The sequence below is a fragment of the Protobothrops mucrosquamatus genome, unplaced genomic scaffold (assembly GCF_001527695.2).
Source record: "Protobothrops mucrosquamatus isolate PMUCROS unplaced genomic scaffold, P.Mucros_1.0 scaffold481, whole genome shotgun sequence".
Taxonomy (NCBI): Eukaryota; Metazoa; Chordata; class Lepidosauria; order Squamata; family Viperidae; genus Protobothrops; species Protobothrops mucrosquamatus.
The window spans coordinates 74662-90195 of record NW_015386801.1 but is presented as its reverse complement, the minus strand read 5'-3'; the positions used below and the strand labels follow the sequence as shown (position 1 = coordinate 90195).

Sequence of the window (15534 nt, the reverse complement as noted above, 5' to 3'; positions counted from 1 at the left end):
CCTGATTGGTTTTACCCAAATTTTACCATTCAGTGATTCCCAATTCCTTAGTTTATAACAGCATCTCATTATGAGGTGGCACAGAATGTGGTGATGCCAAGGATAGTGTGTCCCAGCTGGGACATTATGCACTGGTTACCTTGGGTGTCTGTATGGGTTCTCTGTTGCTGAATGAATACAATGATTATACAAGTCTGGTGTGTAAAAGGGACTTCCAGTGACAAGTTGCAATAAACGGGACATAAATAAAAACACACTGAAAGGCAAGAAGATTGTATAATTATATGATAGCAGCACACAATATTTAGTAATTAAAACACTTATATTCTAATGGAGCCTTTTGCTCTCTCAGAGTAGGTATGTATTAGCTTGTTCTATAATCACCATATTTAGTTCTGATAATTTCAACATTTATTAGATCTACAAGAGCAGTATGAGTTACCTCTAAATCCAGTGTGTATAATTTATTATTTAAAAATAATTGATGCTTCTGAATCGATAACATAAAATGCAGTACCAGTTTATATTTCTTTACACTCTCATCTCACAGATAACTATTATTTGTCATTATCCTGCTACTATAAGGAAATGTACAGTATGTTTTGCATTATATATTTGGTAATGGAAAATAAGCTCTTTGTTCCAGTTCCTCTGTGTTCATTTTTGCATTCAGAAGGAACTTGCTACATCATGGTATACTCTGATATGACTGGCTTTGGATTTAGTTCCTTTTAAAAATTCCTGACTGTCCTTCTCCCCTCCCAACTCACAGGACGTATCACCCCCTCACTTCGGAGGAAACACCAGCGCCTGCCCACCAGATTGTCATGTGATATCTTTTTGCAGTTTCTTGTTCCAGGCTGAAGTTAACGTTAAACAGATGGGGCTGTGGCTATATATTCTCATGGTAGCCTTGGGCTTACAATTTCAGGTAAGCAAAAACAATTAGGAAAGGATTTTATTGGGAAAAATGCTGAAATGATTTCTTTCAACTCTTTAAAGGAAATATAAGGGATTTATCTATCTGCTTTGTAATCTTCCATGTATTCTCATAGTCCAGGTTTTTCTTTAGATCATTTTGGCACTTCTCTGCCATTCTCTCCTAATATTCTGTTTATAATTAGTGAGTTGATTGCTGTACCACTGAATTAAGCTCCTGTGTAATATAATTATCTTGGAGTTCTTGTACATGGACCATAATCTGTTCTGCTCATTTAAAATACTCAGCAATCATGTGATTCAGGCACTATGGAGTTAAAAAAATAGATTAAATCATGCACTCACAGCAAGCTAATAATTTATTTTTCAAAACCTTATGTGACTGGCTGGCTGTTAGAGAGTAACCATAGCACTGGAGATAAAGAGATGAGTGACTCACAAGATGATTAAAGGTCTGGAGGCTAAAACATATAAGGAACGGTTGCTGGAATTGGGTATGTCTAGTTCAGTGATGGCGAACCTTTTAGAGACCGAGTGCCCAAACCACAACCCCAAACCCACTTATTTATTGCAAAGTGCCAGGGCCACATCAGCATTGTGGTGCCCTCAGGGGGGGCAGGGAGGCACCTCTGAGTGCCGCCTCTGGCACGCAAAAACCAGGGGCACAAAAATGGGCCACCGTGCTGCAAGGTGCAAAAACGGCTGCCGCCGTGCCGCAGGGTGCAGATACAAGGTGCTGCACCACGCAAGAACGGGGCAGGGCTAGTGAGTATCACGCAGGCACTAGCCCCGCCCCATTTGCAGCGCGTGCGTGCTCATGGCCCCGTGCGCGCATGCACACATGTAAAATACTTCCCCCTCCCTTTTCTTCCAGTCCACCAATCGACAATGGTTGGTGACCTCTGCTCTACCACCTCTACTCGAGCTTGCTAGTCGGCCGCTTCGCCTCCTTTGTGCTGGGCGGGGCTGCCACTCCGGGTGGCGGTGGCGGCCTGATGGACCTGCTGCTGGCAGCGGTGGCACGCATGCCAACAGAGAGGGCTCCGAGTGCCACCTCTGGCACACGTGCCATAGGTTCGCCACCACTGGTCTAGTTTAATGAAGAGAAGGGCTAGGGATGACATGATAGCAGTGTTCCAATATCTCAGGGGCTGCCACAAAGAAGAGGGAGTCAAGCTATTCTCCAAAGCGCCTGAAGGCAGGACAAGAAGCAACGGATGGAAACTGATCAAGGAGAGAAGCAACCTAGAACTAAGGAGAAACTTCCTGACAGTTAGAACAATTAACCAGTGGAACCACCTGCCTCCAGAAGCAGTGAATACTCCAACACTGGAAGTTTTTAAGAAGAGACTGGACAGCCATTTGTCCAAAATGGTATAGGGTTTCCTGCTTGAGCAGGGGGTTGGACTAGATGACTTCCAAGGTCCCTTCCAACTTTTTATTATTATTATTATTATTATTATTATTATTATTATTATTATTATTATTATTATTATTATTATTATTATTATTATTATGACTCAGAAGAAGATCTTACATCAGCCAATAACCTAGAAAGAGTCTAAGTGAATAAGTAGGGGTCGATCTAAATGTCAAGTATAAATTGTGATTGGGACATTAGATTTGAACCTGAAAGATTTGGAGCAGCAGTGAGCATGTTAATAATAATAATAATAAAGTTGGAAGGAACCTTGGAGATCATCTAGTCCAACCCCCTGCTCACGCAGGAAACCCTGTCTAATCTATCCCTAACCCTAAAAAAATAGTTAAAGTAGCACCGTGGTTACATGGAAAATGACAATATTAAGCTTTCCTCTCTTTTTCTGGATAGCAGGGCACTGCAGCAGTTCGTTCCTTCAGCATTGATTATAAAAATAACTGCTTCCTGAAGGATGGAAATAAGTTTCGTTATATCTCAGGTAGCATCCATTACTTCCGTATCCCACCAGCTTATTGGAAAGACCGGCTCTTCAAGATGTATATGAGTGGCCTCAATGCTGTACAAATGTAAGTGATCAGAAGCGACTCCCAGCTGGGACATATTCTTTGCTGTAACAGAGACTAGTGACATAAACTGATCATAAATGCTCCAATTTTCTCACTGGAAGGTTCATACTTTTGACCATAGCAAATATTGGGAGCAGAGAAACTCATGCTTATTGAAAATAGATCTGAACCGAGTAATGACAATCTTTCGTTCTATTATAACAGAGGCCTTCAAACTTGGCCCTTTTATGACTTGTGGACTTCAACTCCCAGAATTCCTCAGCCAACATGCCTAGCTGAGGAATTCTGGGAGTTGAAGTCCACAAGTCATAAAAGGGCCAAGTTTGAAGACGCCTATATTATAAGGTCTCATCAAGATATATATAACCTTGTGCTTTTGGCCAAAATGAACAACATATGCACATATGTCTGTACAGCACTAACTCTATATGTGTGTGTATTTAAAGCAGCATGTTTAATTACTGACCACCTTTCTGCTACAATTGGCATAATTACCTGTGCCCATCACTCCAATTTAAAACTAGGGGAGAAAATAGTTGTTCATGTTCCCTACTTGCTATCACTTATGTCTGAACTCGCTGTCAAGCTAAGCTGAGAAATAGGAATTGAAAAACATACTTGAACTAAAAAAAATTGTTTAATATTTAGTGCCAGAAGGTAAAAAAGCATAGTTTTGTTCTATTTACCCATGACTACAATAACTCTCTTGTCTCTCAGAAATCTGTTCTGGATTGAAAAGTGTATTTTAATTCCTCAGTTATGTCCCATGGAATTACCATGAACCATTGCCTGGAATTTACAACTTTTCTGGGGACAGAAACTTGGAAGGATTCTTGGACTTGGTGGCCCAATTAGGGCTATTGGTGATATTGCGCCCTGGACCCTACATCTGTGCTGAATGGGATATGGTAAGGGCTATGCAAAGATTCAGATAAGTCATTATTATTTTAAGCCTCTGAATGCTCCACAACTCATTTTAAGCAGTTAATAATTTGACGAGCTATCTTTCCCTCATTTTCCTTTTATAAGCTTTTCTTCATTTTTAAATCTTGTGGTTTTTCTTGCTTTATAGCTATACATGGATGCTAGCATTTCATCTCATCATTCAAGCAACTACTTTCCAATAATTAAGATCAAACCTATTTTTGCAGTTTTGAATTCTCATCTTTTGGCAGTTCCCCAGTTGTTACTTGCTGGAAGACAGCATAAATAACGTCTTTGACCTTAGTTGCACAATTGGATTACTTTGATATCTTGTTTCCTAGGGTGGCCTTCCGTCCTGGCTGTTGGCAGAACCAAATATTATTCTACGAACATCTGATCCAGGTAAGGGGGAAATCTGAACCTGAGAAAGAACATGGAATTTCCTCTACCTTCTACACTTATGTGAACTTAATACAAAGGTCAACGTACTCTTCCAGACTTCTCTGTATACAGCATTGTAATCGCCAGCTCTTATCTTAGTATTACATGGGAAATTGAGTAGAGTATCCTCATTTTTAATTGAACAAGTTGCTTTCTGCTCTCAGGTTTTCTGCAAGCTGTCAACAAATGGCTGAGTGTCCTGCTACCCAAGATAAAACCTCGTCTTTATCAAAATGGAGGTAACATCATCAGTATCCAGGTGCGTGAAGCATAAGACATTTCAGGCATTTTTTCCCTCAGTCCTTTATTGTGTATGTGTTATGTCTTCTTTGCAATATCCATATGGTAAATATAGCAGGGTATACAAGTTTTTTTCAGTTTCATTAAAACAGAAGAACCCTAAACAACAATATTTTTGGAAAAGATGGAGTTGCTATAGTGGCTATAAAAATTGAATTCTGGAATCCATTCACAATTTTTTGCCTAGCATAATCTTAAAATCATCTTGTCAAGTGCCCAAAATTTTACACAACCTATATTTCACTGTCAAACGACAAAAGACATTTTAGTACCCTTCTAACTTATGCAGAGCTTGGGACTTTCAGAGAGAGCAAACTGCTTCATTTACAACTAGCTCAACTGCACCTACTTGGGAAACCAACATTTGAGACACATGGGCTGCATAAACTGCTACATATGCAGCATTTGACAAATAATAAGACAGAGTCTTATTAAAAGAACAATTAACCAATGGAACAACCTGCCTCCAGAAGCGGTGAATGCTCCAACATTGGAAGTTTTTAAGAAGAGACTGGACAGCCATTTGTCTGAAATGGTGTAGGATTCCTGCCTGAGCAGGGGGTTGGACTCGATGACCTCCAAGGTCCCTTCCAACTTTTTTTTATATTATTATTATTATTATTATTATTATTATTATTATTATTATTATTATTACTACTACTACTACTACTACTACTACTACTACTACTACTACTACTACTACTACTACTACTACTACTACTACTACTACTAGAGGGGCTCATAAGTCACCATCCTTTAATTCCCCACTGTTCTCTAGGCAGGTGGAGAATGAATATGGAAGCTATTACGCATGTGACTATGCCTATATGCGTCACCTCCTGGCTGTTTTCCGCTTGTATTTGGGCAAAGAAATTGTGCTTTTCACAACTGATGGCCTCAAAGAATCCGAGCTGCGATGTGGGACCTTGCAAGATTTATATGCCACTGTGGACTTTGGATCAGGTAATGCAAGGTTAAATGATCTGCACAGAATTCATAGGAGCTGGAATGGAATTATCCTTTGATTTCTACTCTGTTTTTTGTTCTTTGACAGAAGTAAATGAGACAAGAGCATTTGAACAGCAGCGTCTGGTTGAACCAAGAGGGCCACTGGTGAGAGCAATTGGCCTTACCATCTACGAAGGAAAAAACCTGGCTTTATAATGCTTATTTCTTCTGAGCACCTATTTCTCTTCACCTCATATGCTGACTTATTTTCTCTCATTTGATTATTTTGTCCTTTCCTTAGCAACTTCCAAGGAGTTTTCTAAGGAAAGGGAATCAAAAGTATTCATGTAGGTTAAATCCTCATTTGCCTCTGTGGTTTGTAAGTTGGTGCTAAAGGTATATAAATTGTAGTCCTATGTTTTCAATAGTGTCTAGTGAGCTATGAGTTTCACTTGCCTGTCTCAGGTGATGCCAGATCTGTAGATCTCAAGATTCATCTCTCGCTATAAAAATTTCTGACAGCTTAATTATAGAATAACTAGTCAGACCTTTCAGAATTAGATGTTTATTTCACTCATTTTTCCAAGGGAAGCCAGAATGATGTACAAAATATAAAATAAATACAATAAAAATAAAATGAGTAATAATTCATTTTAAAAAGTTCCAATAATTGTTTTTCTACAGATACCCATACAAGTGTGTATTAAATTACCACTTTAAAGTAGACAGTATAGTGGCCAGAGGTATTCACCTTGAAGTATGTTTCCTAATTGGGCACGGTTTACTTTTGGACAGAAAAATGAGATCATGAGCAGAGCCACCACAGCTATCATAACGAACAGCTTCGATATTATTGAAGTACTTGGGTCCTTGGACCCTATGTCATAATGCATCAACTAATCTATTTTTATGGTCTGACATATTTATCCTGTACTCTCAGATTTTAACATTTGAGTTGGAACCAAATGTATATACCATTTCAGATGTTGAAAGCAGTTTTGCTACTATTCCATAAAAGTCTCAATTATGCTTTTCCCTAGGTGAATTCTGAGTATTACACAGGCTGGCTGGATTATTGGGGTGAGCCACACTCCACGAAAAGTACTACAGTTGTGACGCAGGGCCTACAGAAGATCCTAGAATTGGGAGCCAACATCAACATGTAACCATGAGACTATATGGGAGAGTGGCAGGGGGACAAAAGCCATAGGATTGATTATAAAAAGAAACGAAATATGTCTAAGATACAAGTCATGCCTCTTAACTTCATCTTACTCTGGCTATTCTGGTATATCAGATGGTGTGTATGTGTGTGTGTGTGTGTGTGTCCACGCACAGGCATACATCTTTTCTTTAATGATTTCCATAGCTGATAAAAAATTTCCAGTGGAATGAAAATGTAATGTGAGACTGGAGTATATTTGAACCTACCCTGGGTTCTCCATTTATCTTACTTTACATGACTGACTGGCTGGCTGCATTCTAAGCAAAAACCAGACAAGCCACATTATGGTTTATCCAGCGTGCAAATCCAACTGCAAAACTGTTCTCTGTTCCTTTTGTAGCACCTGCCCATTTTTCCCCTACCAGGCATTGTCTCAGTGCTTGGATGGAAAGTGAATTCTTACTCTGCTGCCTGATCTTTTTCTAGGTATATGTTCCAGGGCGGCACCAACTTTGGTTATTGGAGTGGTGAGTTTCTGGGTCCTTTGGGTTGCTGCCTCAGTCAGACATTGTGAGGCTTAGCTTCTGGCTGGAAAATGGAAGTACCTAGTTGCATATGGGAATTAGAAATCCAGAAGCCTGTTTTGTTCTCATAGGTTTCTCTACTCAGGTGCTGATTATAAAGAGAAGTATTATCCTATCACTACTAGCTATGACTATGATGCACCTCTCTCAGAAGCTGGAGACCCTACAGAAAAGCTGTATGCCATTCGAGCTGTCATTGGCAAGGTAACGATTCAGCACTCTTGGCAGTAGGTTGAGAGACAATGCTGCTTTTTATACTAATTGAAAGGAGCCATTTATTCTATTAATAATCTACTCTTTTGCTGCTGCGTATACGCAGTCACAACCAGTGTAGGCTATCAGCCTAACATTTTACATTTGATCTGCACACATTTGAGTAAATTATTGGCAATACGTTTTACAAGCAAGAGATAAGAGCTTGGTATTACTTGGTTCCAGACAGTCATAATATATCCAAATCTGGTTCAATAATGTAATCAAGTAAACGGGTGGTGAATTGTGTTTGGGCTCTCCACATCCCAATCCCCAGTGAATAAACTATATCAGTGGTTCTCAACCTTTTTAATGCCGCGACCCCCAACCGGTCGTATGTCGAGGACTAAACCGGTCGTAAGTCGAGGACTAAACCGGTCGTAAGTCGAGGACTAAACCGGTCGTAAGTCGAGGACTACCCAACCGGTCGTAAGTCGAGGACTTTCCCTGCCCGGGAGCGCGCGCATGCGTGGTTCCGCCCCCTGCGCCGGCCGAGGCGTATCTGGCAAGTGGCAGAGACGGAGCAGGCCGACCACCAGCTGGCCCAGCCCAAGGGAGGTAAGGCACCCACCAGAAAAGGGGAAAAAATGGCGGACAGCCTTGCTTGGCGACCCCCGTGAAATGGTCGATCGACCCCAAATGGGGTCGCGACCCATAGGTTGAGAACCGCTGAACTATATGTACCAATCTTTATTTCAGCAATTATTTTCTCATTCTCCTCCACTTATAGCTGAGTGTGCATAGTACAACTATTTTTTGGAACAAGAGTGGTGATGTTTCAGTAGCTGGTGATAGATAATACTGGGGATTTAGATGTAGCAGTACTTCTGCTGTCTATTTGATTACTTCTTCCTATACGGCCAGTAGGTTTGAGTCTAGTCTTAAAGTAAGGAGAAGGTAAATATGAGACCAGCTCAGAGGCTATATTCATATCTGTTAGGATTTTTTCCCAGCTATTGTTCGTTAATGGATCACTCACTGTACTAAATCAAAAGGAACCAAACTTAGTGTGATGCACCAATCATGGTATATGAGTAAAAGAGAAGCTTTGTGTTTAAGTCAGAAATAGGATTTATTCCCTTAAAATGCATTATCTGAGAATCTGCTAGTGAATTTTGAGACAGTATTTTTCAATCTCGGTAATTTTAAGGTCAGTGAACTTCAACTCCCAGAATTCCATAGCCAGCATTAACCTTGCGTCAAAATTGCGTCAAAGTTGAGAAACACTGCTTGAAGATAAGCAAAGAAGCAGAAACCAGAGATTTAATCCTCAATTTTTATCCATCTGCCCTGAATTGCTTAAAAAGTTATCTTCCCACTTCCAATTTTTAAGATTTTTTTTTTCTGATAGGAGCTAAATCAAGGCAAGGTAACTTGGTTTATTCTTGCTGTGCTTCGTTTGCTGAATGTGAAGTCATCAGCTGAATTTGATGTTATGTTTGACCTCCAGTCACTCTCTTTTGCCATCTTTTTTAAACTTGCAGTTTCAGCCTGTGCCTGCAGGACCAATACCACCCCCAACTCCCAAATTTTCATATGGCTATGTGTCTTTACCACTGGTAAGTTAGAGTTGGAGGATGTTCCCTCAGATGCTCATAAATTGGCTAATGGATAAGCTATTCCTGTAGTCTTGCATGTTATTTCCTAAGATGAAATCAAAGGTAATGAAACAGATTTTGGAACAGAAAAGAGATCTTGTTATATAAAACATGTCTGATGATATTGATGGCACCAGTGTTGAGATGTTGTGTTCCATGCCCACATCAGGAATTCAGCAGAACTGGTGTTCTCATTTTCAAACAGTGCTGTGTTCGTATGTTAAAGCGTTTTTTAAATGAGATAGTTATCTTTCTGCTTGTTTTAATGTCACTGTATGCTTAATTTGTAATAATATCTGATATTTTTAATGGAAAATGATTTGGGGAAAATACGTTTTTGTATCTTACTTTTTAAATAGCATAAATACAATTTCAGTTTTTTTTCTTGCAGTGTGTGGCCTTTTTGGATATTCTAAGTCTTCTCTCCCCTGGCCTACCATTCCATTCTTCCTTCCCCCTCACTTTTGAGGCTCTGAAGCAGGTAAGAAGTGAAACAAGATTCTGTGACATCAAAAAGGGAAGCTAAGAATAGTTCCGCTAGAAAATTCAAGAAAACTCAAGAGGGGCTTTAAAAAAAAAATTCTCTTTTGATCTTGTCTATTTAGCATTTGGATTGCAGTCCACATTTGCATTAGTTTTCATTTTATATTTCAGACCCATGGCTTTATGTTGTACCGTACTGTTCTTCCAGATGACATCCTACAGCCTGTTTTTCTCTCTGTCCTTGAAAATGGGACCCATGACCTTGCCTACGTTTTACTTAATGGAGTAAGCTGGAAAGTGGAGACATTTGTATGGTACAGGCGTTTAACTGCCAGGGGAAAAATGTCCCTGGTTCCCATAGTGATTGCTTGAGGCTGCTGAGTGATATGGGGGTTTTGCTTCAGTTCTGCAAGTGCTATTCAATTGTTAATCCTTTATTCCTTCTCCCTTGAGGAATATAAAGGGACACTGGAACGAGACAGAGTGAACGCCATCAATATAACTGGCCAGCTAGGAGATTCATTGGACTTGCTGGTGGAGAGCATGGGTCATATCAATTTTGGAGCAAATAACAGTGACTTTAAGGTACTGCAAGAGAGCACTGCTGGTGAAAGAGTAGTGCTTACACTTTTACTCATAGAGGTACATTGGATTGGGATGGACTCTAGACAGCTACATTATCACACTTCAAAGTTAAGTATTTTCCAGAACAGTAAGCAGTTTCTAGATCAGTGATGGCGAACCTTTTAGAGATCGAGTGCCCAAACTGCAACCCAAAACCCACTTATGCATCGTCGGGTGCCAGATGGGTGTGGCCCATTGGGTGGGTGTGGCCCATTGGGTGGGCGTGGCCCATTGGGTGGGCGTGGCTGTGGTGGTAACAGCAGACTGGGTGGGACTAAAAAGTTCAATCAATCAATTCCAACTTTGCAAGATCTTTTTTTTCCCCGCGAGAAGTTGAAATTGACTGATTGATTGCACCTTTTTTTTGCATATGGCGGCGGAGGCCTAAAGCGAAAAGGTTTTATAAAACCCAGCTGAAGGCCTAGGACTGGGGCGACGGCGCGCGTGCCCACAGAGAGGGCTCTGAGTGCCACCTCTGGCACCTGTGCCATAGGTTCGCCACCACTGTTCTAGGTAATAAGCAGCAACTAAAGTCATTTGAAAGAATTGGGGACTTTTGGGGGGACTTGGAATATTAGGCACTCTTTGTGAAAATGAGCTGTAAAACAGAAGTATGATGAACTCATTTTTAATTATTGCAAGTTCTGATGTAACTTTTATTAGTTGCTTGAATAGTTTTATTTCAGCTTTAAGGGAGGAAAAAAAAACCTAAATAATCCTGTTGCAGGAAAAATGACCAGCTCCTTACAGATAATAGCTGATAGTTTTGCCTATCAGCAGGACCCACCCAACCCTTTTCTCACAAGAGGACTACAGCAGTGGTTCTCAACCTGTGGGTCGGGACCCCATTTGGGGTCGATCGACCATTTCACGGGGGTCGCCAAGCAAGGCTGTCCGCCATTTTTTTTGTCCGCCATTTTTTCCCCTTTTCCGGCGGGTGCCTTACTTCCCTTGGGCTGGGCTAGCTGGTGGTCGGCCTGCTCCGTCTTTGCCGCTTGCCAGCTACGCCTCGGCCGGCGCAGGGGGCGGAACCACGCATGTGCGGCGCTCCCGGGCAGGGAAAGACCTCGACTTAGGACTGGTTGGGTAGTCCTCGACTTACGACCGGTTTAGTCCCCGACTTACGACCGGTTTAGTCCCGACTTACGACCGGTTTAGTCCTCGACTTACGACCGGTTTAGTCCTCGACTTACGACCGGTTGGGGTCGCGGCATTAAAAAGGTTGAGAACCACTGGACTACAGATTAAAAGCCAGGTGTATGCTATTCTTTTCACATCTTAGTGTACTTTTCTTTTCTTTTCTTTGCCCAGGGCCTGACTCACAATGTTACTTTGGGTTCCATTGTTCTAAGTGACTGGCTCATCTATCCACTGGATATTGACTCAGCTGTGGCCCAAGAATGGCCTCCATATGTCCCACGAAGCAATAACACAGCAGGACCTGCTTTCTATACTGGGGTCTTCAAAACACCTGGTATCAACTATGACACCTATGTGAAGTTTCCAGGGTGGAGCAAGGTATAGCAATCCTGAACACAATTTTGTCTCCCATTGGGCAACCAGGGGATTTCTTTGCTTCATCTCATTGTTTTGGCAATGGAGCGTCAATGATCCAGATTGCTAGCGGTAGCTTTTTTACTACACTTACCCATTAAGCACTGTATAATTACAGGCAGTTCAAGAATTAGTTTGTAAGTAAAAAGTTTGCCTTTTTTCGCCATTTTAAGATTATCAAAATTAAGTGGCCATGAAGGTCAAAATACGGAACAGGAAAGACAAAACGTCACATGGTGCCAAAAAATGTCTTATGTCATTTAAACCGCTAAATAGAGTTACTTTAAAAGACGCTTGCTCCTGGGGAGCAAATCTAGACAGCATACTAAAAAGCAGAGACATCACCCTGCCAACAAAAGTACGTATAGTCAAGGCCCTGGTTTTCCCAGTTGCAATGCATGGCTGTGAAAGTTGGACCATAAGAAAGGCTGAGCGACAAAGAATTGAGGCCTTTGAACTATGGTGCTGGAGAAGACTCCTGCGAGTCCCCTGGACTGCAAGACGATCAAACTGGTCAGTCCTAGAGGAGATCAGCCCTGACTGCTCTTTAGAAGGCCAGATCCTGAAGCTGAAACTCAAGTACTTTGGCCACCTAATGAGAAGGAAGGACTCACTGGAGAAGGGCCCAATGCTGGGAAAGATGGAGGGCAATAGAAGAAGGGGACGACAGAGAATGAGGTGGCTGGGTGGAGTCACTGAAGCAGTAGGCGTGAGCTTAAATGGACTCCAGAAGATGGTAGAGGACAGGAAGGCCTGGAGGAACGTTGTCCATGGGGCCGCGATGGGTCGGACAAGACTTTGCAACTAACAAGAGTTACTTTATAGAACCATGCTGGGGTTAGGGTTAATAACATAAAGATTTACTGGTTTTAGCACTGTGTAGAAGAGAGGTCCCCATCCCCCCTGACCGCTCCCCACTACTGGGCCTTGAGCTGTTTGGAACCAGGCTGCAGAAGTAGCAAGTGGGCGTGCGCAAGCAGCGGGTGAACGTGTGCACACTCCATTTGTGCGGGTGTGGAACCATTCCCTCTCCCCCCCCACTCCCCACCGGCCAGTCCACAAAGCCAGAAAGGTTGGGGAACTCTGGTGTAGATTAATGTGTTTGCTGGTTGCCCCTACACACTTTTATAAAATGCATTCAGTATTTCAAATTACATGATAATTACATGAATAAGAATAATCGCTATTTACCATCTAAATTTATGTCTTCCTATTGTTATATATAGAGTTGTAATCCGCACATTTACAGAATTAACTGCTAAGCCTTCTGAACTTTCCCTTGCCATAGGTGATCTTTCTGGCTTTGGATAGATTATGAAATCAATGCTGTAGTCCAGTGTTTCTCAACCGTGACAATTTTAAGGCATGTGGACTTCAACTCCCAGAATTCCACAGCCAGCATTGCTGGCTGTGGAATTCTGGGAGTTGAAGTCCACATGCCTTAAAATTGTCAAGGTTGAGAAACACTGCTGTAGTCTCTTGCGGTGCCCAAATAAAGATGGAAGTACTATTTTATAAAAATCACTTTTATGTTTTTAACTAGGGCCAGATCTGGATCAATGGTTTTAACCTGGGCCGTTTCTGGCCAGTTCGTGGACCCCAGCAAACCCTCTTTGTGCCTGGCTTTCTCCTCAATACCTCAGTTCTCAACACTATTGTAGTGCTGGAATTGCAGAATGCACCATCAAACCCAAAGGTACTTTTTCTTGACCGTCCCGTTCTCAATGACACTTCTAGCTTCTTTCAAAAGGACATGAAGTAGCTGGAAATACTATCCAATTATGACACTGCTGAGACCCGTGGCAAAAGAAATATATTGAAATCACTGTCTTGTAAGAATCAAATGAATAAAGTATCGGACTGTAGCTTAAGTTGTAATGAACAAGCCAAGTAAACTACAGTTATCTGGAGATCAAGTCTTTCAATATTAATTGAAGTTGACGCTGTATAAGTGCTCAGGGTGGATAATGCTCGTCACCAAATTAAAAATGCAGGCACCTGGCATAGCACTGTAATCCATTCTTGGCATTCCAGTATCAAAGAGAGAGTTGAAATTGGAAGCTGCCAAAGTTCAGTGAAAGTAGGATGAATCAGGTAAGCACAAGACATACTTGGGGATAAGGCACATTTAAACATAGGAACAGATGTAAAGTTCTTTGTGCTTTATATTAAATAGATCATGGGTTTATCTTGATTCTTAAGACATCTATTGCTGCTTATGAAAGTACTAGCTAAGAGATAATCAAATAGCATTAGGTAAAAAAAAAAAGCGCTCCAGGATTCTTCCATTTTTGTTATCTATGATGTTTGTTCAGTTACTCCCTAAAATAGTCGTCTTTAACCTGCACAGCAAATATGTATTACAATTCTTAACCTACAGAACTCCCAGTCAGCAGTGAATTCCAGTGGGGCCGGTCCAACATATCTGGGGAGAGAGGCTGCTCTTTTTAACCAATTCCTAAATCTAGTTTCAAATTGAAAAGCCTACATTCTTACAAAAAAAAGTTCATTTCTCAAATAACAGCGGTCCATATTAGTCTCCTGTGAAGTACTTGGAGATAATTACTTGTGACTTCCCTGCTGTGCTTAATCTCTCATCATTCTAAAGCGACAACAGTCCTGGGATTTCTATTGTAGCACAGTCCCTTGATGCCAAAGCAAAACCTCCAGCTAGGATGGGGCAGTTTTCCCTCGTCGATGGGCTTGAAGACAATTTGTGGAGCAGAAGGAGAAATCGAGGTAATGGAAAGGAATGCAACCCAGCAGAGATTCCCCACAAAACCAGCAGCGTCTGTGGACAGAAAAGATGAAAAATCATGTGTTGTTGTTTTTTTTACACAAAAGAATAGTTCTCAGGAAGTCCCCATTCTCCCAAAATACCTGGTGTTGGTCAAAGATGCACCAGAGTCTTTTAATTGGGAAGCAAATCTCCTCTCAGCCATCAGAGCACGCTAAAGTGAAAACAAACAATTAGGAACCATCGCCAAAGGTCATATTTCTGTATGAAGTTCAATGCATAAACAGTCTCAAAAGGTTGATTGAAAAATTTGGACATTATGTCAAACTATAAAAGAATTTCCTACATCTCTAATCTATTAGAACCTACTGGATTTATAAGGCCACCCAACATAATGTGACTCTAAGCAACATAAAACATAAAAAAAATAAACTAAAAGAACCATATAATGCTAACAAACACAATTTATAAATATAAAATGGCAACTAAGCACAATATAAAAAAAAACAATCAAAACTTAACTTTGTCCATGGAAAAAGCCTCATCCCAGGGCCTGTTGTTTGAGCAGGTGGGGGAATTGTTTCAGAGCACAGAGGCAGCCATCCAAAAGGGACGCTTACAGTATTAGTTTCCATAAGGTGGCAAAATTTAAAAGAGGGAACCTGGGGCATGCTCTCTCTCTATGGGAGTATGTGGGATGGGCAGATGTTCTTTGGAGAAGGTAGTCCTGCAAGTTTACTACTATTAGGCCATGTAGAGCTTCATAGGTGATAAGCAGAACCTCAAATCCTATTGAATCTTATTGGAAGCCAAAATAACTTACAGAGTAGCAGTGTTACATGGGTGTAACAAACTGCTGGGGGCAATATGCTGACCCTGTAAACTGCTTAGAGCAGGCATGTCAAACTGCCGGCCCACGGGCCGGATGTGTCATGCCAAAACTGCACCCACCCCATTGCCGGTAATGGGGGAAAAGTC

The 15534-nt window shown here is 41.3% G+C and overlaps 2 protein-coding genes across 2 annotated transcripts in view; one reads left to right on the top strand and one right to left on the bottom strand.

Moving 5' to 3' along the window:
• The first annotated feature begins 804 nt into the window (after positions 1 to 804).
• GLB1L (galactosidase beta 1 like) lies at positions 805 to 13684 on the top strand. The gene is made up of 16 exons (XM_015816692.1): positions 805 to 931; positions 2774 to 2946; positions 3704 to 3854; positions 4212 to 4272; positions 4476 to 4570; positions 5394 to 5574; positions 5666 to 5724; positions 6600 to 6721; positions 7211 to 7251; positions 7394 to 7512; positions 9045 to 9119; positions 9550 to 9639; positions 9813 to 9926; positions 10095 to 10226; positions 11577 to 11783; positions 13363 to 13684. Exons 1-16 carry the CDS (start codon positions 881 to 883, stop codon positions 13579 to 13581), a joined length of 1890 nt encoding a protein of 629 aa, XP_015672178.1. The 5' UTR covers positions 805 to 880; the 3' UTR covers positions 13582 to 13684.
• The window catches only part of ANKZF1 (ankyrin repeat and zinc finger peptidyl tRNA hydrolase 1), a 17467-nt gene continuing 15608 nt past the window's right edge, over positions 13676 to 15534 (bottom strand). Inside the window, exons 16-17 of the mRNA XM_029284275.1 lie at positions 14700 to 14770; positions 13676 to 14610 (exon numbers count right to left, since the gene is read on the bottom strand). Of these exons, the coding sequence (XP_029140108.1) occupies positions 14490 to 14610; positions 14700 to 14770 (192 nt within the window). The 3' untranslated portion in view covers positions 13676 to 14489. The remainder of the gene's footprint in view (positions 14611 to 14699; positions 14771 to 15534) is intronic.